The 22,683-nt window shown below is 47.9% G+C and overlaps 1 protein-coding gene across 1 annotated transcript in view; it reads right to left on the reverse strand.

Moving 5' to 3' along the window:
- The window catches only part of SNX29 (sorting nexin 29), a 447,929-nt gene that overhangs the window by 415,997 nt on the left and 9,249 nt on the right, over positions 1-22,683 (reverse strand). Inside the window, exons 2-3 of the mRNA XM_081089509.1 lie at positions 6,377-6,441; positions 3,783-3,835 (exon numbers count right to left, since the gene is read on the reverse strand). Coding sequence (XP_080945635.1) covers positions 3,783-3,835; positions 6,377-6,441 — 118 coding nt within the window. The remainder of the gene's footprint in view (positions 1-3,782; positions 3,836-6,376; positions 6,442-22,683) is intronic.

Here is a 22,683-nt window from a genome sequence, read left to right on the forward strand (position 1 = left end):
TGCACAAATTTTTGTGCACCGGGCCTCTAGTGTGTGTGTGTGTGTGTGTGTGTGTGTGTGTGTAATGGCTAATATGCAAAGTGTCCCCTTGGTAGTTCAACCAGGAGACCAGGAGTTCAATTGCTGCTACGATGTGTGCTGACTACCAGGGGGCGGCGCAGAACCAAGGAAGGCCCTGGCCGACAGCCGGCAGCCGGGGAAGGAAGGCCCCAGCCGGCAGCTGGAAGATCCTGCTCAGCCCTGATAGCGGGCCACACCTAGGGATCCTACCCATGACGAATTTCATGCACCGGGCCTCTAGTATGGAATAAAACTAACACTCCTACATGTCTGGCATTTTAAACACTGCATGTAACTTAATCCTTACAACTGGCTAGGTAGATACCAATGTTTGGGTTTTCCCTATATCACCAAGCAATTCTCCAACACCGCTGGGTGTCCTACAATTCAACTCAGTTCTGACACTTCTACCTGGAGACAGTGTCAGATCCCACAGGTTAAGGCCTCAGTCCTACAAGACTGCACCAGCCCCTGACTTCAGGCGACAGATGCAACTCCAGGTTGTTACGTGTGCTTCTGACTGACAACTATACACCTCAGAGGTTCCCATGAGCCGGTCTTTGGGTCTGATTAATTTGCTAGAGGGCCTCTCAGAACTCGGAGAAACATCTAACTTACTAGCTCACCAGTTTATTAGGAAATGATAGAACTCAGGTGGAAGAAGCACACAGGGTGAAGTGAGTGGGAAGGGCGTGGAGCTACCACGCTCTCTCAGAGAGGGCCCTTCTCCCCACACTCAAGTGTTCCCCGCCCAGAACTCTCTGAACCCTGTCCTTTGGGTTTTCATGGAGGCTTCGCCACACAGGCATAAATGATTGAATCACTGGCCATTGGCAACTGAACTCAATCTCCAGTCCCTTTCCCCTCCCCAGAGGCGGGTATGGGACTAAAGTTCCATCCCTCTAATCATATGGTTCTCCTGGAAACTAGTCCCTAACCTTTGGTGCTTTCCAAAAGTCACTATGGTGAATAACAAGACACCTTTATGGATATCATCACTTTGAAAATCCCAGGGGTCTTAGGAGCTCAGTACCAGAAATGGGGACAAAGAACAAATGTATATCTTTTTGTAAATCACAGTATCACAGTAGACCTAATTCTTGGGTTCAGGCAAGGGACACAGCTGAAAAGAGGAGGAGCCAGGATTCAAAGCCATGACTGTCCATGCACTCTTGTGCCAGCCTGCCCAGGGCACACCAACAGACTGCTGGGAGAACTGAAGCAATACCTCAGTCTAATGATCTAATGCCACAAACGTACACTGAGAACCTAATGCGTGACAGGTATACAATGTTTGTGCAAAACGCTGAGAAGTAAAGAAAATGGAGAAGCTCCCCTTGCCTCAAAGCTGACAAGCCTTGTGGTGGCACAGTTATTTAAACACTTGACTATGGTGCGATGCAATGTACACACTCAACCAGACCACGCATCTTCACTGAGCACCTTCTAGATCAGCCGTGGGCAAACTACGGCCCGCGGGCCGGATCCGGCCCGTTCAGCTGTTCTATCCGGCCCGTGGAGCCGAAAGAGCGGAGGGTTCTCTTGCTCTCCCCTCCGCTCCTTCACCAGCAGCAGTGTTAACATGTATTAGTTCACACAAACACTCCATCCATGCTTTTGTTCCGGCCCTCCGGTCCAGTTTAAGAACCCATTGTGGCCCTCGAGTCAAAAAGTTTGCCCACCCCCTGTTCTAGATGTTTCTAGGGACTGCGACTACGTCAGTGAACAAGACAGCATAATAACATCATGCCCACACAGAGCTGACTTTACGGTACGGGAATAGAAAAGCACAACGTGCAGTGCGAGTTGGTGGTAAGTGTTATGGGGGTGCCGGAGTCCATTCATTGTCTTCACTAGCTGAGTTTAGACAGAGACCCCCCAAAAGCTGGTAGCCCTTGAAAGTCCTGGCAAAAGTCAAGGCTTGAAAGTCCTAGCAAAGGTCAGGGCTGTGCACCACCCAGTTAATTAAGACACCACCCAGTTAATCTAGCTAAAGCATCATCCCCACCTTAGATACTTGTGTAGATCCTTGTTGATTATTGTTGATCAGATACTCTGCCCATTTCTGGAAATTGTCTACCAATGAGCTAATTCATGTGTCATTGAAATCTCCTTACCTAAGGCTACCCCGACCTCAATAAAAGATCGGAGCAGCCTGAGCTTAGGTGGAAGTCCCTCTCCTTGAGTTGGACTTGCCCGCCTGGTCCTCCAATATTGCAAAATTATCTCGTGTCTTTTTTCAGATACTGAACCCTACTCCATGCGGGACGTGGAGGGAGTCCTACGCAACATGGGGGAAAACAAAGAGGGACAGAAATATAAGGGAGAAGGTACCATCTTAAATATGCACCAGTTTCAAATGGTCCCCACGGCTCTATTAGGATGCCGTGGGGCAAAGTGTCACAGAGAACAAGGGTGTGAGAGGACAGAGAAGAGAAGTGGGAGCTGGGTGGGTCGGCGTAAGAGGATGCGGGACGTGGAAAGTCTCCAGGATGTGATGAGCGCTGAACAAGATGTCCCCTTCCCTTCGCTTCCTTTGCAGGAACGTGCCTCCTGACTCTCCACGCTGCAGGGCATGAGTCAGCGCTGCTGACTTGACACAGACTTTCCAGCAAATGCCTGTGTCTCTCCACATTGCCCAAACCTTTGAGTCGCCTCCCAATGTTACAAACTTATGTGATTATGTCAGCCTTTCCTGGGTCATGAAGGTGAATGGCAACTTTTAGGAGTTTATTTAAATTATAAAAGAAACACAATCACAGTATAAAATATGAAAAATAGACCTGGCTGGTTAGATCAGTTGTCAAATGGAGTATTGTTCCGATACGCCAAGATTGTGGGTTCGATCTCCAGTCAGGGCACATACAAGAAACAACCAATGAATGCATAAATAAGTACAACAAAGAGATGTTTCTCTCTTTCTCTCTCCCTTCCTCTCTCTAAAATCAACAAATAAATTTTTAAAATAAATAAAAGACTCTCCTTTTTAAAAAAAAATATTAAAAATATCAGGAAATATAAAGGTTTCCAATATTATCTCTGTTCACATTTTGGTACATTTTTTGCCAGAGTTGTTTAACATAACTAGGATCACTTTGCATCCATATAATTGTGTATCCTGCTCTCATTATTTTTACTAAATATATCATTTTTAATTCTACATATGCATTTTCTGCTTTAAAAGAATTCTGCACAGCCATGGCACGTTTGGCTCAGTGGATAGAGCATCAGCCTACAGACTAAAAGGTCCTAGGTTCAATTCCAATAGGTGGTGTGCAGGAGGCAGCTGATCAGTAATTCCCTCTCATCCTTGATGTTTCTCTCTCTCCCTCTCCCTTCCTCTCTGAAATCAATAAAAATATTTTTTTAAAATTCTGCACAGACATCAATTTAATGGCTACATAATATTCTACTCTACTGATGCACTACACTTTATTAACCATTTCCCAACTGTCAAGCATTTAAATTTCCAAGTTTTCATCAATATAAATTTCCCTGCAAGTAACTTTATGCAGCAGGTATTTCAAGTAATTCCCTCAATAGATTCCAAGAAGGAGAATTGTGGGAAGCTGGGAATGCGTCAGAGCAGTCACTGCCCAGGCGGGCTGCAGGCCACCCAGACTTACTCACTGCACTGGCTGCGGAGGCAGCCACAGAAGCTGGTCATCTCTAGCCACCTTTATGCTCTTGAAGGCAAATGGTTGTAAAAGCAACATATTTACCTGCTGTCAGAATCCGAGGCGATTTCCTTTCTCCCTCCGAAGCGGATCTGGCACTGCACAGAAAAAGAAGCCGCTGAGATCAGCTGTTGGGATGGGACACTCAACTGTCACAAAATAGTCCACACAAGCCTCAGGCTCTGCCAGGGACACGGGGCCAGAAACGCTGGGTGCCGAGTCAGTGTGTCCCTTTGTCCTGGGTGTCAGCCCAAGACATAAGACAGTGGACACCCAGCCTTCCAGCCGCCACTTCAAGGAAGTCCTTATCTCCCTCCCACTTGTACAGGGTGAGCCTTGTGGGAAAACAATGCTAAGAGGAAAACAGAAGCACAAAGCTTTTGCACATTATCTAGGAAACTTTATGTGTCAGCAGCCGGCTGTCCATAACACAGGGCTCTTAATAGGCAATAATTAAAACTTCCACAAATCTGCAATGATGGTCCCCTTTTGACAGGGCCCAAGGTTGTTATGAATGGCTAGAAAATTATGACAGTACAAATCACGCTTCGGCCCTGGCCAGATGGCTCAGTTGGTTGGAGTGTTGTGCTATACACCAAAAAATTTTGTGTGTTCAATTCCCGGTCAGGGCACATACTTAGGTTTCAGGTTCAATCCCTGGTCGTGGCATGTACAGGAGGCAACTGATCAATATGTCTCTCTCACATCGATGTTTCCCCCCACCCCTGCTCTCTCTTTCTCTTCCTCTCTCTAAAATCAATAAAAACATATCCTTAGGTGAAAATTTAAAAAAAAATTATGCTCCAAACAAGTTGTCTAGTTGTGCTAAGTGACAATTTTCCCAGGGTGGGTACAAACAAAAGCAAACTGTTCTCCTTTTATTTTTTTTTAATTGCAATAAAATATAGAAAACATAAAATCACCAGTTTAACCATTTCTAGTTATACAATTCAATTCACAATATTGTGAACCCATCACCACTATCCACTCTTCTCTTTTAAAGAGTAGCAGGCTTACAAGATTCCTGAACTTATTATATATATTTTTTAAATGATACATTTGTCAAAACTTATAGAACTTTGCACTCAAAATTGGTTTATCTTATTGTATGAAAATTATACCTCAATAAAGTTGATCTTTAAAAGGCATACATGTACAACACTTTCGTTCCCCCCAAATAATAATACCAATCATGGCAGATCTGGGCATAAGCTCCAATTTATTTACCCTAACCCTAACCCTAACTACTACACTTAAAGTGGTTCCACTTGCCTCCTCATTTTCTTGTCATATTTTCTTTTCTTTTTTTAAATATATTTTTATTGATTTCAGAGAGAAAGGGAGAGAGAGATAGAAACAACAATGATGGAGAGAGTCATTAATCAGCTGCCTCCTGTACACTCCCTACTGGGGATCAAACCCGCAACCCAGGCATGTGCCCTTGACCAGAATCAAACCCAGGACCCTTCAGTCCGCAGGCCGACGCTCTATACATGGAGCCAAACTGGCTAGTGCTTCTTGTCATATTTTCCATTTCTGGAGCAAAGAAAGAAGAAACAAATACGTGTGCTCTTCATTGACAGTGGGCCAAGAGCTGGCCAGGCCTTTCCCTACTTTAATAAATGCAATTCGCTCAACAGCCCTGTGGAGATCAGTGAGCAGATTACAGAGGAGGATGCCCAGAGAGGCTAGATGAATTGCCCAAGCACACACAGCTGGGAAGAAATGAAACTGGCCTTTGACTCAGCTACACCTGAGCCTGTGTTGTTTGCACTGTATCAGGACACCTCGAAGTTTGGGCAGATGGTGAAGTCTCTGAGCTCACCTAACACAATCAACACGTAACACACACCTTTAATAAAGTGTTTATCTCCTATCTCCCTATACTGATTTCACACAGCATGTGATTACATGCATATGATTGTCAGTCACCCCTTCTGAAATGTGAGCTACCCAGAATTCCCAGGGCTGGATCCCAGCTCTGCTTGCTACTTGACTGTGACACCTTAAGCAAGTTATTGGGCCTTTCTGAGCTTCAGTTTCTTTAACCATAAAATGGAAATAATTGTAGGAACTACCTCACAGGGTGGCTGGAAGGATTAAATGTAAAGCACTTAGCAGAGAGCCTAGCACATGTTGAATGTGCAATAAATGATGCATGTGGTACATGCAGACAAGCAAACTTAAGCCAGCTTATGTCAAAGCTCACTTCCCACCCCGCCAAAAACCAGGCATCAAACTAGCATTAACCAATCAGAGCAGAGCCCCCCTGAAGGATCCACATCATCAATCCTGGGCATGGTTCATTCCTCCTCATCTCTGTTCTTATGCTCACAAAGTCCTACCCAACCACCATGGTTGGTACCCATAAGAGTTGAAACCCACATCAACACCCTTCTCTAAGGGACATCCCTGAAGGATGGGGTCTCCGGAGGGCTTTAGAGAGGAACACCTCTGTCCCTACTTCTGATCGCCTTCCCTGCTCTCTCATTTTCTGGGGGAAACTACTGGCCTCACTGTTCCCAGATACCACGTGAGAGTAAGTAAGTCTGTCTATATAGAAGGACAGAAATGACTTCCCCATGAATTATCTAACACTACTACTTGATCTCAAGATCAAACATGAGCTTTCCTCTTACCTGTTTCACGGCATCCAGCAGTCGCTCCAGCAGAAATTGTCTTTTCATGTCATTGTTCTGTGATCCTGAAATGCAACAAGGCTTAATTAGTTCTGTTTGACATTAGCCTTCTAGTAAGACTTTCTGACACACAGTACACAGCTGTCCCCAACTAGGATCAGCCTTCTCTTTAATAAAATCAGGACCGGCACCAATAATCTACATCATCACAAAGAAGTCTGACCATTTCTCAGTCACTGCAACAGGGAAAGCATCTAAACTATGGTCCCCAAATTTGAAGATTGTGTCTGGAGCAGTCTAACTCTGGGCTTCTCAACCTTGGCGCTACTGACATTTGGGCCAGATGGTGGAGGCTACCCTATGAATTGTAGGATGTCGAACAGCATCCCTGGCCTCAATCCACTAAATACTATTAGTGTGCACATGCACACACATGTACACACGTGCACACCCTAGCTGTAGCAACAAAAATGTCTCTAGCCCTGGCTGGTGTGGCTCAGTTGGTTGAGTATCATCCCCCTGCATCGAAAAGTTGCTGGTTCGATTCCCAGTCAGGGAACATGCCTGGGTTGCAGGCTCAATCCCCAGCAGGGGGTGTGCAGAAGGCAGCTGGTCAATGTACACCTCTCACACGGATGTCTCTCTGTCTCTCCCTCTCCCTTCCTCTCTCTGTAAAAAGCAATAAAAAAATCTTACTTTAAAAAATGCCTCTAGATGCCCTCTGGGGAACAAAATTATCTCCAGTTGAGAATCAATGATCTAATTTAAAATATAGTTTTCCTGCCCTAGTTGGTTTGGCTCATGGATAGAGCATCAGCCTGCGGACTGAAAGGTCCAGGGTTTGATTCCAGTCAAGGGCACCTGCCCAGGTTGCAGGCTCAATCCTGAGTAGGGGGTGTGCAGGAGGCAGCTGATCAATGATTCTCTCTCATCACTGATGTTTCTGTGTCTCTCTCCCTCTCCCTTCCTTTCAGATATCAATAAAAATGTATTTTATATATACATATATATATATATGTGTGTGTGTATATATATATATATATATATATATATATATATATATATATATATATATATATATATTTCCTAGTATGCAGGCACTACTCGTTGGTGGATCTCACCATCATCTCCAGCATCCTTTTCCCATGCCACTGCAATACCTAATTACTCCTTTCCTAAGCCTCTCATAAGGCTGACCTTAAGAAGTTCTACTAATGAGATGTAAGCAGAAGTGCACTGGGAGGGTTCTGGGGAAATTATGCCTTCCTGATAAAAGAAAAGATACTAATGGCTTCCTTCTTTCTTCCATCCTTTATGCTAATCATAAACACATTGGGTGGGGCCCAGCAGCATCTTGCTACCATGAAGCAACAAGCCTGGAGGGAAAGCCAAGAGAATCACAAAGACACCAGCCTTGATGTCATTTTGCTGGTGAACCAATACCGGAAATCTATTACCTCTGACACATAGACCTCCTTTTGTTCAAAACACTGTATGTTGGGCTGTTACTTGCAGCCAAAAGCTTTCCCAACTGATACACATGGCACACACGGAACTTCCACTCAGAGAGGTCTGGGCAAGGACTCAAGTCCCAGACAGGACACTGTCAGAGCTGCATCTGATGCTCCACAGGAGGCCCAGGACTCCAACCAACAGAGACACGGCACCTGTCACACAAAATGCAGCTGTTGCAAAGGAGGCTCCGAGTCAGAGTCCCAAGAGCAGAGGCTCCACATCGCAAGTCCTGAACGGCCACCAACTGCTTCCTCCCTGGGCAACTCCACTTGGGCTTCCCCAGGGAGCACCAGCAGGCCTCCCCTCAGAGGTGGTCAGCGACTCATCTGAGTCATCCCAGGGCCACCCGGTGGATAACAACTGTTACCTTGCTGAGCACTTCCTGCATACCAGGCACTCGACTGAGTACGCTGCATGCATTATGTCACAATTTTCACCACCACCCTGCAAGCCAGGTATTAGATCCCCATACCACAGGTGGGGAAACTGGAGCTCAGAGAGGACAACAACTGCGTGCATTGGCTCATTCAGTGTTTATTTAACTTCAACTGTGTGCCCGGCAATATTCTAAGGGCTGGGGACACAGGAGTTAAGGGCTGTAAAAGAGCCATTTTCTCATGGAGCAAAAATTCTATTAGGAAGAAACAAATAGGACCTAAGTAAAGACATAAATGAGATGATGTTAGAGCGTCCTACCAGGAAGAAAAACCAAATGTGATGATGAGACAGGGAGGAAGCAGGAGGGCCATGTCAGCCCGGCAGTCATGGGAGGCCTCTCCGCCCAAGTGACATTGAGCAAGAAGAGGAGCAGCTGTGGAAAGGTATGGGCACCAGGGTTCCAGGCAGAGCAAACAGCCCAGGTAGAGCCCAGAAGGCAGGAACACACTTGGCTTCTGGCTTCTGGCTTTCCAGGCCCAGAAGGAAGTCTTCTGTAACATGAGCAAAAAGCAAAAAAGGGGAAGTAAAAAGCATACAGGCGGGCAGGGGCCAATCACAAAGGGTCTCGTGGGCCATGGTAACGGGTTCAGTTTTTGTTCAAATTTGAATACTAACTGGTAGAACTGTGACCTTGACTCAAGACCATGCCCCTCAAATGCCTGAGTTAAAACTCCCACCACACAGGCCCGGAGATAAAACCAGTCATAGGGACTCTGCGGACACAGTAGTACAGCTGATTCCCAAATGCTGCCACTGTTATTTTGCTGGAAGAGGTTTTGGGAAAGGACAGCCTACACATCGTTCCCACCAGACAAGAGGCCATCCTGAAATGTCACTCATGACGGAGACCCCACCCGCCCAAGGCCCTGGAACATCTCCCTGACACCTGTGTCCATCAGTAAGTCCTGCTCTTTGTTCAGCAGGTTTAGTTTCTATTCTTCTCTAACACCAGAATAGGGAAGTCAGGCTTGCTTTCTTCCTTTTCCCAAGTACTGCACCCAACAACCCCACTTGTCCTTGGACAATGCCAGCTGGAAACCTGACAAGGCCCCCCCCCACCCCCAAATGCCTTTGCTGTTTTTCTGTTCGTAAATACACAAAGAAAATAAAAATCCCCATCACCTCACTAGGATCCATTTTTAGTGCAGCAATCCTCAAGCTGCCGTGTGCACACCGAACCCCCTGGGTATTGTGAAAAGGCAGGCTCAGATTCAACAGGTCTGGGGGGGCCTGGGGCTCAGCATTTCTCACAGCTCCCAGGTGATGGTGATGCTGGTTCCTGGACAGCATCTGAATAGCAAGAATTTAGCACCTACCCTCACAGACAGGCACAATGATCCTAGATGTTTTCTAAGGTATCTTGCCACCACTGCTTTTTTTGGATGAGACATCAACAGCCTCCCCTGCCTTACCTTGCAATGCCTCTCTTGTGACACGAAAAGCCTGTTCTCTATAGAGAAACAACCTGATGTTGTGTAGGTCTCAGCCCACCACCCCCCTCCCTGGCTGCCTTGTCTCTACAGGAGAAAAGTGCACTTGAGTAAGACAACCCTGACCTCAGACAGGCACCTGTGGCCATCCTAGCCCTGAATGAGGATTAAGAGAAGGGGTGTCATAGGGTAGAGGGAGCACAGGCGGCCTTGGGAGCACTCAACTGCAGGACGTGCCCAAGAGGCTCATGGGCGATAGTGGAAGGAGCACTAGTGGGAAGTCACAAGGTATCATGAGTCCTCATCCCGGCCAGGCTGCATGTGACAGGGACAGCCACTTCCCTTCCCTGTGCACTGGTTTCTGCATGAGCTCATGCCCTCCTCGCTCCACAGCCTGCCAACGCGGAGCCACTGTGGAGACATGCAGGCAGAGAATCAAAGCCACCACTCTCTTTATCTTCTTCAAGAGGCAAAGAGGAGAACACAGCACCCCTGCCAGGGCCAGGAAGAATCCTCCAGTCTCAAACCCATACCCACCTGCTGAGCCTCAAGTGTGGACTAAGCCATTAAGCAATTGACATTTCATCCTTTGGTCCTTAACAAAGAAGGAAAGGTGGCTCCGTTCACCAGAGCACTGAGGCTCAGAGAGGAAAGATCTTCATCCAAGGCCAGTCCCACCGGAAGTGCTCGCGGAGGGATTCCATTTCAAGTCCACTGGCTCCTGGCTCGGCCACCTCTGAATCTCACTCACTCTCAACCCCCGTAACAAACCTGCAGCTACAGCCTCACTGCCAGTCCGGGAATGACTCCCCTTTGAAAGCCCACTTTCCTGCTTCCTTCCTTCTCCAAGGGCAGCCTTCATCAACAGCCAGAGCAGGCTTCTTTTTAATATGAGATTCCCCATCAGCATGAAAATAAAATATGTAAAGTCACCCCAGGAAATACTGCCAGAGGCCCACAAACCTGTCGGGAAATGCAGTGACCCCCTAGGGCTCAAAATCAGAAATCACATGTGTGCATGAAAATGACTCACCTGGTCCAGGTGCATCCCCGTGGTCTGGAATGTCTACAATCCCTAGGCCTCTACACTAATTTTTACCACAAGCCTCCAGGGGTTAAGAATGGGCCAGCCCAGGTTCAATCCTATGCCACCAGCTATGTGACCGTGGGCCAGTTACTTAAACTCTCTACGCCTCCTAGGTCTGCCAAATGAATGAATGTTTACACCCACCATAGTGCCAAGTACAGACCAAGCACTTTACACACGTTAGCTGTGACATTGTTGTTATTGGCGTAAGACCTTCGGCTCTAACAGTAACTTTCAACTGGCTACCTTCTCCCCAAAGCAAAGGCAAACCAATTCAATGTAGGCCTCTGTGGTCACTGCCCTGGGGATAAAAAGGTGAAAAGGGTCCACGGCATCCAGGGAGGGGAAAACAGGCAAGATGCACCAGGCACTCTATGAATAGTCCTTCTCTAATCCTTGCAGCGACCCTGGAGGTCCAGGTAAACATTGTTTCCATCCACAGAAGAGTTAGGTGGCTTGATCGAGGCCACACCTACATTTAAACTGTGGGATTTGCCTGCCTCTCCATGCAATGGCAGAAGCGAAGTCATGCCAGGCATTTCTGTGGTCTAAGGCTAATCCTTACAATGCACTAAGGGGTATAAGGGAGAAAAGAAAAAGAAGGCAACATTCTTGGGGTACCCACTGCATGCCAGGAATTCTGCCCAAGGTCACGCAGCAAAGAAGCACTACATGGGAGGCTGAACCCTAGTCTGCCTGACTCCCAGCCCAGTGCTCTTTCCACAAGCCACACTGCCATCCAGTTGGGGGCCAGGGGAAGTTTACTGCAAAGGGGGGAACTGTGCTTTAAATGCTGGGAAGGACCAGAATAAGTAAATCCATACAGACAGAACGCAACTGCTTAATGGGTACGGGGTTTCCTTTTGGGGTGATGACAATGTTTTGGAACTACAGAGGTGGTGGTTGTATGACATCGTGAATGTGCTAAATGCCACTGAACCGTTCACTTCTAAATGGTTATTTTTATAATTGTTAAAATTGTAATTTAACAATTGTTAATTGCTTTAATTGTATTAAACCCATAAGTAGTTTTATGCTATGTGAATTTCAACTCAATAAAAAAATATCTAGCCCTAGTGGGTTTGGCTCGGTGGATAGAGCATCAGCCTATGGACTGAAGGGCCCTGGGTTCGAGTCCAGTCAAGGGCACATGCCAAGGTTGCGGGCTCAATCCCCAGCAGGGGGTGTGCAGGAGGTAGCCAATAAATTATTCTCTCTCATCACTGATGTTTCTAACTCTCCCTCTTCTTTCCTTTCTGAAATCAATAAAAATATTTTAAAATAAAAAAAAATATCTGCAGCAGGTAGATATTGGCCCAGAGCACACTTCTTCCCTCCCCCCTCTCCCCACCCCCACCCCTCAACACAAAGCAACACCTACAGTAGGATTCTCCAAAGGGTGGGTGTAACAGACAACTCTAGATAGTACCCAGCCCCAACCCTGAACAACCGAGTAGAAAGGCCACCCACACTCACTCCTCTTTCAGATTTCTGATGATACTGAGGGGACAGTCTGTCTGACACTAGGAGGTCCTTAACTCCAGCCTTAGTCAGGCTCCTAATAGGAAACAGGCACACTCAAATACAGATAGTTCAAGGAGGTTTACTTTAAGGGGCTCTACTGAAGAAAGGGTATAGATAAGCAATTCTCAGGGTAATGTCACCCTCCCCTTCCCCCCTAAGGACAGTCGACAATATCTGGAGACATTTTTGGCACAACTGGAGGATGCTACTGGCGTCTGGTGGGTAGAGTCCAAGGATGCTGCTAAACATCTTACACCCACAACAGAGAATCATCTAGCCTAAATGTCAAGAGTGGCAATTAGGAAATTCTGTCCTAAAGTAGGTCTGATTATCCCATTTCACAGACGATGTGACTGAGGCTCAGAAAGGCTAAATAACTTAAACCTCCCCTGTGCTCTGAATCCCATCTCCTCTCATCTGCTCAAAGACATACTCCAGCAACTGTCCCTCTCTTTCCCACACCGTCAACTTTTTTTTTTTGCTCATTTACAAAATTCCTGCAGCATACAAGGATACTGTAATGTCTCCCCTAAATTTAATATTAGCCGTGCCTTGTTCCCACATGCCCTTGCAACTTCAATCCCTTTCTCTGTTGCCCTGTCCAGGACAGCTCTTCCCTCTGAGAGCCACCCCTGCCACCATTACTGTTACAAGTTTGGCCCATGCCCTTGTGCTCCCATCTCCTTCACCTGCGCTGATTCTACACCATGGCCGTAACATCTAGAAGTGCAGGTGAATACTCAGTAGAGACTCATTGATATTACAGAGCAAACACATGATACACTCAGTGATACTCCGTGATTCTTTCAATGTGCCCTGCAATGTTGCAGCTCACAATAAAGCCCTGCATAAACGTGTTGTGCACTATCTCAGATTGTTTCTAGTTTTCACTGAATAAACTTGCACCTCTAATGTACCACAGAACAGTAGTCTGCAAACTTCTGCTGTAAAGGGCTAGGAAGTAAACACCTTTAGCCTTTGCTGTTCATACAGTCAGTCACTGGGACAGCCACTCAGTTCTTCTCTTGTATCTCAAAAGCAGCATAGATAATACAGGAATGAATCAGCATGGCTGTTTACAAAAACAGGCCGTGGGCTGGATTTACCCCACTCCCAGCCTGCAGACCACTGCCCAGCAGCACTATGGGGTAATGGGGGTAAAACTGAAACAGTAGTGTCTACCTTTCCAGACTAAACAGCCACCCTGCGGTAGACAATTACATATCCGGTGTCCCCAGCAGGCAGTAAACCAGGCCACATCTTAGTCATGTTGCCATCTTCCCTCACCCTATAACCAACACCCCACCTCAGAGCTTTGCAGGGGTCAGGTACATCACATCACCTTTTACCACTGGCAGAATTTATACTCAGTCACATTTGCAGGCATCTAGGATGCCTGACGCTCTTGACCCAATGGAGAGTTTAGCGCTATTGTTTTCCACCCTGTTTCAAATTTAAAGAGATAGAAAGAACACAGAAGTGAATGGAGGAGCAGACAGGGCTGTCTGGTATATTCCAGAGGCATGCATGTACAAGACCAAAACTGAGCCCCTCCAATCCTATGGGTCAGGTGGAGAATGCAAATGAATGATGTGGCAGGGAAGGAGGGGGAGGCAGAGACTGGGGGGCCAAGACAGATGCCCCTTTAGAGATGGCAGCTGCTACTCAGCTCTAGCTGACAGCACTTCTCAGCAACACCAGTACGGCATTGCTCCATCTCCCAGGGTTTTTTTTAAAGCCAGAAATTCAGATTTTCATGCCAATTAGTTGGCACTGTTAACATAAAAAAACAATGAAACCTGTAAAGAATTTTTGTGAGTTTATTTGAGCCAAACTGTCGACATACACAGGGAAGCAGAACCTCAACAAATTGAGATAATGCTTCGGAGAATGGCGGGATACATCTATATTTATACATTGCAATCAAAGGAAAGGGATATAGGTGAGTTACATGAAATCCATTGGTGATAGACTAGAGAAGCGGGAGAAAGCAAAGCAGGGAAACCCCTGGGATTGGATAAAAATAAAACGATAGATACATACTTAGTTGGGTGCTGGAACAATTAACATAACAATGAAGGAATTTGTGGTATCTGTCCTGTGGTATCTGTTCTGGACCCCCGAAAGGGGTCCAGAAAAAGGGAAGTTACAAGTTACCCAGACATTTCAAGGATATGTTATCATAGATGCAAAAAGACAGATAGGCTCAGTAAAGGTTGACCTTGTCAGTGAAGATATCGGCCTAGGACGTAACTATCCACCATAACTGCTTTTAGCTAAAATTTAATTTCAGACCATTCTTTGTGGTTACTTTAGGTCTCTTGAGTTTGCAAGATCGCCATGCAGGCCTTCCCTGAGCTTGTCAGGTTAGCATGTGGCCCCTTTCGTCCACAGCACCTAATTATACTCTTTTTAGGGAAGTGTTTCAGCCAACTCTCCATTAACCAAACATATACACCTAGAGGCCAGATCTGCTACCAATTTTCCATTCTGAGATACACATTAAACCTTTACAGTCACCTGTAAGCTGGGCACTGGCAGCCCCAACATAATGGATAAAGGAACCGAGGCTTGGAGACATTGATCACTTGCCCAACGAACAGCTCAGAGGTGACAGACCCAACATTTACCCCAAAGCCCATGCCTTCCAACCCCCACAAAACCAGGTAACCTTGGGCAGTTCAACTTCAGACAGAAAAATGGCTTCCTCGGCGAAGCTCCAACAAAGACAGACCAACCTCCTCCTGATGGCTTCTCTGAGAAACCCTCCTGCCAAGAATCCCCCATGGGCACAATAATCTGCTCTCTGAACTGTGCTTCCTCGGCCCTCCAGCCACACCACATCTGGCCTAATCCCTACAGCAGAGAGGATTATGGGGACTCTTAAACCTGCTCCTTAAGCCAATCCTGGGTGGCGAGCCTTTTCAGGGATGAAAATAAGCCTGTTAGATCCCCAGGGCAAGGACAATGGGCCAGGTACAGAAACTCACCAGGGCAGAAAGCCCCAAGTGCCTAGCAAGGGGCAAAACCGGGAAAACAAGAACCTTGCCCCCAGGGTAACCCTTCCTCCCCCGAATATGCCTGGCCATGCAGTTTGGACTCCCAGACCTTTTCCTCCCTAAAGGTCACATCTAGGCCTCAGCTGTGTTTTAGCTCCAGGCCCAGAAAAGCAGCAAAAGCAGACAAGTGCCTCTGTGGCTGCCTCAGGGCCACCTGCAAAGACTAGTGACCCCCTGCCCTGGCCCTGACCAATCAGTGGAGACCACGACCCTGAAAGAGGGCACCTGGAAAGCTGATGGATATTCTACTAAGACCTTCCCCTGAGACCTCCCCTACGATTCCCACCTTCAAGAGAGAGATAAATACCCTCAGCACAGAGAATCCAGTGGCGCTCTCGCTCCAAGGAGCATGTCCGTGCCACATTCCCCCACAGGCACGTATCCCCTAACCCAGAGGTCGGCAAACTCATTAGTCAACAGAGCCAAATATCAACAGTACAATGATTGAAATTTCTTTTGAGAGCCAAATTTTTTAAACTTAAACTATATAGGTAGGTACATTGTTATTAACTTAAATAGGGTACTCCTAAGCTGGCTTTTGCTAAAAACGTCCTCAATCTGATTAAGGTACATTCGCTGAGGTCGACCCCTTCCAACTCTCCCATCCACACTCGTCTTGTATACTTGTTTCGTCTATCTCCTTTCTGCAAACTGACTTCTGTGCATGGGACACGAAGTCTCAATCACACTGTACATGCGCGCCCACACGTGGTATTTTGTGGAAGAGCCACACTCAATGGGGCCAAAGAGCTGCGTGTGGCTCACAAGCTGCGGTTTGCCGACCACTGCCCTAACCTCTAGGGGACCCCACGAGACTTGCAAGCAAGGGAGCAATGGGCAGTGGCAGCTTGTCCCCCGCTAACACCCTTTTCTCTGCACAGCCCTTTCTTCTAGATATTCCCATCTTCCATCCCCTTTCCTTATATAAATTCAATTCTCTTTCATCTTGATGGCTATTTAGCGTGCCGGCACACCACCTGCTTTAACCTTCCACGTTGGTGGCCCGTGTGGGGATATCCATAAGAGAAGCTTTCACTCCTTCTCTCCCCACCACCTCCCCAACCCCTAGAGACTCTTGGGGTCCAGCACCAACCAAGCCTTCCGGACTCCCAAGCAGCGGCCAGACCTCCTATTCCTACCAACAGGTGAGTCACTTCATTTTTTGGAAAAGGGCACTAGGGAACGAGACTCTCAGCTCCCCCGGGGCCACCACTTCTGGGCACAGGTCAACCACTTAAAACCCACTAGGGTTCTGCCACTAAATGACTCCCTGATCGGATACACCAGACTCGGAACAGGCACGTTTGCGTTAGGCAGCCCGCCGGTTTCAAGCAAATGTCGGAGCAACTGAGGCACACGATGAAAACCACACACTCCACAAACCCTGGTCCAAAACACCCTGTAGGACTTTGCTTTGGGAACTGTGAGTCTCGGCATTGTCAATTCTGAAGTTTCACGGGGAGAGAGCTCACTCGCAGGCTGGTCCTGCCACATTAGGGTTTCGCCGGGAATCCCAGCGCTGGGTCCGACCAGCAGTTTACCGGGGAATTAATAGTAAGGATGCTTGTATTTACCCCAACCTCCGGGGGACTCTGGGTCCCGAAACTGAGCTTTTCTGGCGGGGACACCCTCTAGACTAGGTCTCCGCACGCACACACACACACACGGAGGGAGGCAGCAACCAGGCCAGGACACCATCCTTGGTTTCTCCCTATCACTAGGCGACTCTCCCTCCTACAATCAACTCAATCTCAACCCCTCCCAAAGACTCACCTGCCTTTTAAAGAATGTTAAGGCCCTCAATTTATGAGACAAAATTAGACCCAACTGCTCATTTTCTATTGCAATACAGGACAGCCACAATATAAATCAGACAATCAAGAGATCTGGCCCCAGAATGGCAACCTTAATTATAACACCATTCTCCAATTGGATTCATACTGGGGCCGCCTAGACAAATGGTCCAAGGTTCCCGAAGCCTTAACGCAGCCCTGCAAACAGAAGGAAATCAACAATTATGGAGTCAAGACTCCAAGGGGTGTTTCATGGTTCCCCAAGGAGCTTTAAACAGAGGGACCAGGACGGGCCAGGCCACAGCAGCAGCCTCGCATGTGTAACGTGCAGAATGAAGCAGCAGTTTTGTCTGCTCAAGCACTAGCATGTGAACAGATAACATGAACGATCACACTCCCCGAAGTCAGGGCGCTGGTTCCCAGTATTGTGGAGGAAGGTGGCCCAGCTGGGCTGGGATGAAAGGACAGACTGTCCATGACCACACAATAGGCAGGAGACAGACTCAGGCCATCCAAGTGGATGTGTGATGTCTGAGACAGAGTCAACAGCAAATTTATAAATGAGCAAATAGTTTACTCTAGAGCAGAAGCAACAAACATTTTCTGTAAAGATCAAACAGTGAATATTTTAGGTTCCCAAGCCATTACGTCTCTGTCATAGCTACTCAATTCTGCCATCAGAGTGTGAAAGAAGCCATAGACAAGAGTAAAAGAATGGATGGGACTGTGTTCCAACAAAGCTTTATTTACAAAATACATAGCCGACCTAGTGTGCCAATCTCTGTTGTAGGAAAAACACTAAAATGGCAGCGTGCAAACACTTGGAAGAGAATGTGTACCTTCCCCCAGGCCCGGAGAAATACAAATTATATTCTTACTTAAAATTAACCTCCACATGTTACCATTACATAACTATTAACTTGGCCGAGAAACATGTAAAAGGAAATCCCGCAGTGCTGGTAAAGCTATGGAGGAAAAGGTACGCACCACCAGTGACAATATCCTGGGGTAGTAAGTTCTTGAAAAACAGTGTGACAGAGCGTACCAAACGCTACACGATACTCTTGATGCATAGGAAGCTAAGCTACAGAGGAGGCATGGGGGAGATGAGAAAAGGAACAAGTAACCATTTCACCGGTCCTTCTATCTTCCAGGTACTGAGTAAGGCGCTATATGTGCATCTCTCACTTTCATTTCCATTTTCTGACCAGGGAATCAAGTCAGAGAACTGCCCACGTTCTACAGGGAGTGAGACCCAGGACTGCCAGAGTAGTGCTTTTTCCTCTACACCACGATGGCCGCCTAAACACAGCGTCACAGTTGCGCAGATTTTTCCAGTAGTGTCCTAGAGCAGGGGTCAGCAAACTATAGCTCAAACCAAATCCAGCTGCTGCCTGTTGTCCAAATAAAGTTTTATGGGAATACAGCCATGTCTTTCCATTTGCTGCTTTTATCCTACAACAAAGGGGTAAGTGGTTGGGACACAGACCAGATGGCCTGCAAAGCAGAAAATATTTACTATCTGGCCCTTTGCAGAAAACATTTGCCAATTTCATCCTAGAACATCATAAATGGAATTTCTTTCTTTTCCTACAATGGGAGAAAGGTTAAATAATTGGAGTACCTCAATTTTATGGAATGTTATGTGATTATTTCTATCATTGTGAAGAGAAGAAACATAGATAAATACGGGGTGAGCAAAGTAAGTTTACAATTTTAAGTATACCAAGTATAGTTTATTCTTGTTTTATTTACTAGAGGCCCGGTGCACGAATTCATGCACCGATGGGGTCTGGCCAGCCCACCCCAATGGGGGCCGAATGGGGCTGGGCCAGTGGTAGGGAGGGGCCACAGGCAGTTGGAGGACTGGCCCTGCCCCTAATCTGGATGGGTGGGGCTGATCGGGGTGGGGCCGGCCAGGGGGAGGGACCGTGGGAGGTTGGGTGTCTGATTGGGCCAGTTGGCCACAGCAGTGTGTGTCATAGTGACAGGTCGTTCTGGTCATTCTGGTCATTCCAGTGTTCTGGTCACTTGGCTTTACATATATATATATAGACTAGAGTCCCAGTGCACGAATTCATGCACAGGTGGGGTCTGGCCGGCCTGCCCCGCATTGGGATAGGCCAGCAGGGGGGAGGGGCTGCGGTGGTTGGCTGGCCAGCCCCGCCCCTGATTGGGGTACTGGCAGCTGACTGGAGGCTGGGCCGGCCGGGGAGGGCAGGGGGAGGCCGATAGGGGCCCAGATCAGGCTGGTTGGCTGCCACAGTGCATGTCATAGCACTGGTCATTCTGGTCATTCTGCCGTTCCGGTTGCTGGGCTTTTATATATATAGACTAGGGGCCCGGTGCATGAAATTCGTGCACTGGGTGTGGGGGGGGGGAGGGGGAGAGTGTCCCTCAGCCCAGCCTGCCCCCTCTCACATACTGGGAGCCCTCAGGCGTTGACCCCCATCACCCTCCGATCGCCTGATCGGCCCCTTGCCCAGGCCTGACTCCTCCGCCAGAGGTGTCAGGCTTGGACAGGGGCCCCCCATCTCCCCCCAATCACTGGCTCTGGCCCCCGCCCAGGCCTGAGGCCTCTGGCCCAGGAATCATGCCTGGGCAGGGGACCCCCATATCCCTCTGATCGCTTGCTCCACCCCCCGCCCAAGCCTGACGCCTCTGACCCAGGCTTCAGGCCTGGGCAAGGGGACCATCATATCCCCCCAATCCCCGGCTCCGCCGCCCACCCAGGCCTGATGCCTCAGCCAGAGGAGTTGACCCTCATCACCCTCCGATCACCAATCACCGGATCGGCCCCTTGACCAGGCCTGAGGCCTCCGGCAGAGGTGTCAGGCCTGGGTGGGGGACCCCCAGCTCCCCGCGGTTGCAGGCTCCGCTCCTGCCCAGGCCTAACGCCTCTGGCCTAGGAGTCCGGCCCAGGCAGCGGGGACCTGCAGTGGCAGCGGGGGGCGCCGCGATCGTGGGCTTCGCTTTAGGCCCAGGCAAGGGACCCCTAGGTCCTGGGACTGCCAGCTTCGACCGTGCCCAGCTCCCATCGCTGCCTCCACCCCTACTTCCTGCTATCACTGGCCAGGGCGGCAAAGGCGCCTGATTCTCCAATCATGGCTGGGGGGCAGGGCAAAGGCGGCCGCCTTTGCCCTGCCCCCCAGCTCTTAGCTCCCCCCTGGGTTTCCGATCACTGTCACTGGCAGGGGGCTTCTTCCTGCTTTCCCTTTCGCCTCCCTGCATTGTGCCTACATATGCAAATTAGCCGCCATCTTGTTGGCAGTTAACTGCCAATCTTAGTTGGCAGTTAATTTGCATATAGCCCTGATTAGCCAATGAAAAAGGTATCGCCGTACGCCAATTACCATTTTTCTCTTTTATTAGTGTAGATTCCTGATGTACGGATAAGCATCCAACTGTTCAACCAGTCGCTATGATGCGCACTGACCACCAAGGGGCAGACACTCCGACCGGTAGTTAGCTTGCTGCTGGGATCCGGCCGATTGGGACTGGGCAAGACCGGCTAGACATGCCCTGGAGCCCTCCTGCAGTCCTTCCCTGGTCAGGGTGGGGTCCCAGATTGCGAGAAGGCCCAGGCCAGGCTGAGGGACCCCACCAGTGTACCGATCTGTACACCAGGCCTCTAGTATTATATATTTTTCCAGACAAACAGCTATAAACCTACTTTACTCACTGACACTGATTCAATGTAGACTCAATGCAATTACATAAAATGCATATACTTTGAACAAATACAGTGTTTGCCAGTGTGGTTCAGTGGTTGAGCATCAACCTATGAACCAGGAGGTCATGGTTTGATTCCCAGTCAGGGCACATGCCCGGGTAGTGGGCTCAAGCCCCAGTGGGGGATGTGCAGGAGGTTATTGATCAATGATTCCCTCTCATCATTGATGTTTCAAGCTCTCTCTCCCTCTCTCTTTCTCTCTGAGATCAATAAAAATACTTTTTTAAAAAATTTAAAAAGTAGAATACCGAAAAATGTAAATATTTAATGCGCAAGGAAGGCATATGTATATGTATGTTCTGTTTTCACAATAGTCTTTAATGTCATTTTGGGTCTTTGCCTTTTTTTTAAGATGGGGAAGAGCAAATTCCAAGATATGCAGATGCAGGCAAGGAAAAATCAGATGGGAATGGGCAAGGTTCCCGGCAGGAAGATAGGAACACAGGCCCAGCAGGGAGCTGCCGAATGGTCAGAGGAAGTACTACGCCAGGCTCTGGAGGCTCCTGGATGGGCAAGCAGAAATCAGGCCCAAGGAATGGGTCCTCACGCCCCCTACAGCTGCCCAGGAGCACAAAAAAAAAAAACAAAAAAACAGGAATCACTCTCCCCTCCCTCAGGTTTGTGCAAATACCACCTTCCCTGTGAGGTCTACCCTGATTACCCCATTCAAAATTACTACAGCCCTTCCCCTTCAATTTATCCTCTATCCCAAGGGTGGAGAACCTTTTTTCTTCCAAGGGCCATTTGGACATTTTCTTTTTTTTCATTTCAGAGAGGAAGAGAGAGGGAGAGATAGAAACATCAATGATAAGAGAAAATCATTGATCAGCTGCCTCCTGCATACCCCACACTGGGGATCATAACGGAAACCCAGGCATGTGCCCTGATCAGGAATCGAACCGTGACCTCCTGGTACATAGGCCAACACTCAACCACTGAGCCACGCTGGCCAGGCCCATTTAGATATTTATGACATCATTTGTGGGCCATACAAAATTATCAACTTAAAAATTAGCCTGCTAAATTTGATCAAACATTTAATTAATTCACTCTTAATGCCTTGGCAGGGCCAGACCAAATGACTTCCCAGACGTTCCCCACCCATACCTATCCAGAAAACAAGTCAGATGCACCATTGGGCCCTGGACTGGGCATGAGATCTAGACCTAGCTAACCAGAGCCACAGTGGTAGGGTCCAGGATGACCACATGGCCAGCCAGACTGCTGTGAGTCAGCCCAGGACTTGTGCCGGAGCCATTGGGAAAGACGTCCACTCTTTGCTTGGGTGTTGTTACATTGTAGGATGTGACCCAAGAGCTGCTGGTAGTCATCTTGCCTCCACAGAGGAGAGGCTGCCTGAATCTGAAGCCAACAAAGAAAAAGGTAGAGCTGTGAACTGGACAGAAAGGTTGTCCTGATGATTCTCTAAGCACCTGAGTCCATCTGGTTCAGTGTCCGTTATAAGACACTTTATTTATTTATTTATTTATTTATTTATTTATTCACTCATTCATTCATTCATTCTCACCCAATGATATGCTTTTACTTTTTTTAGAGAGAGAGGAAGGGCAAAAAAAAAAACACTGATCGTTTGCCACCTGTACACACTCCAACCTGGGATTGAAGCTGCCACCTTTTGGTATATGGGATGGCACTTCAACCAAGTCAGCCACCCAGCCAGGGTCATTGTAAGACACCTTAAATCCCCATTGTGCTGAAATAAGCTTC

The sequence above is a fragment of the Myotis nattereri genome (genome assembly GCF_964212035.1).
Source record: "Myotis nattereri genome assembly, chromosome: 4".
Taxonomy (NCBI): domain Eukaryota; kingdom Metazoa; phylum Chordata; class Mammalia; order Chiroptera; family Vespertilionidae; genus Myotis; species Myotis nattereri.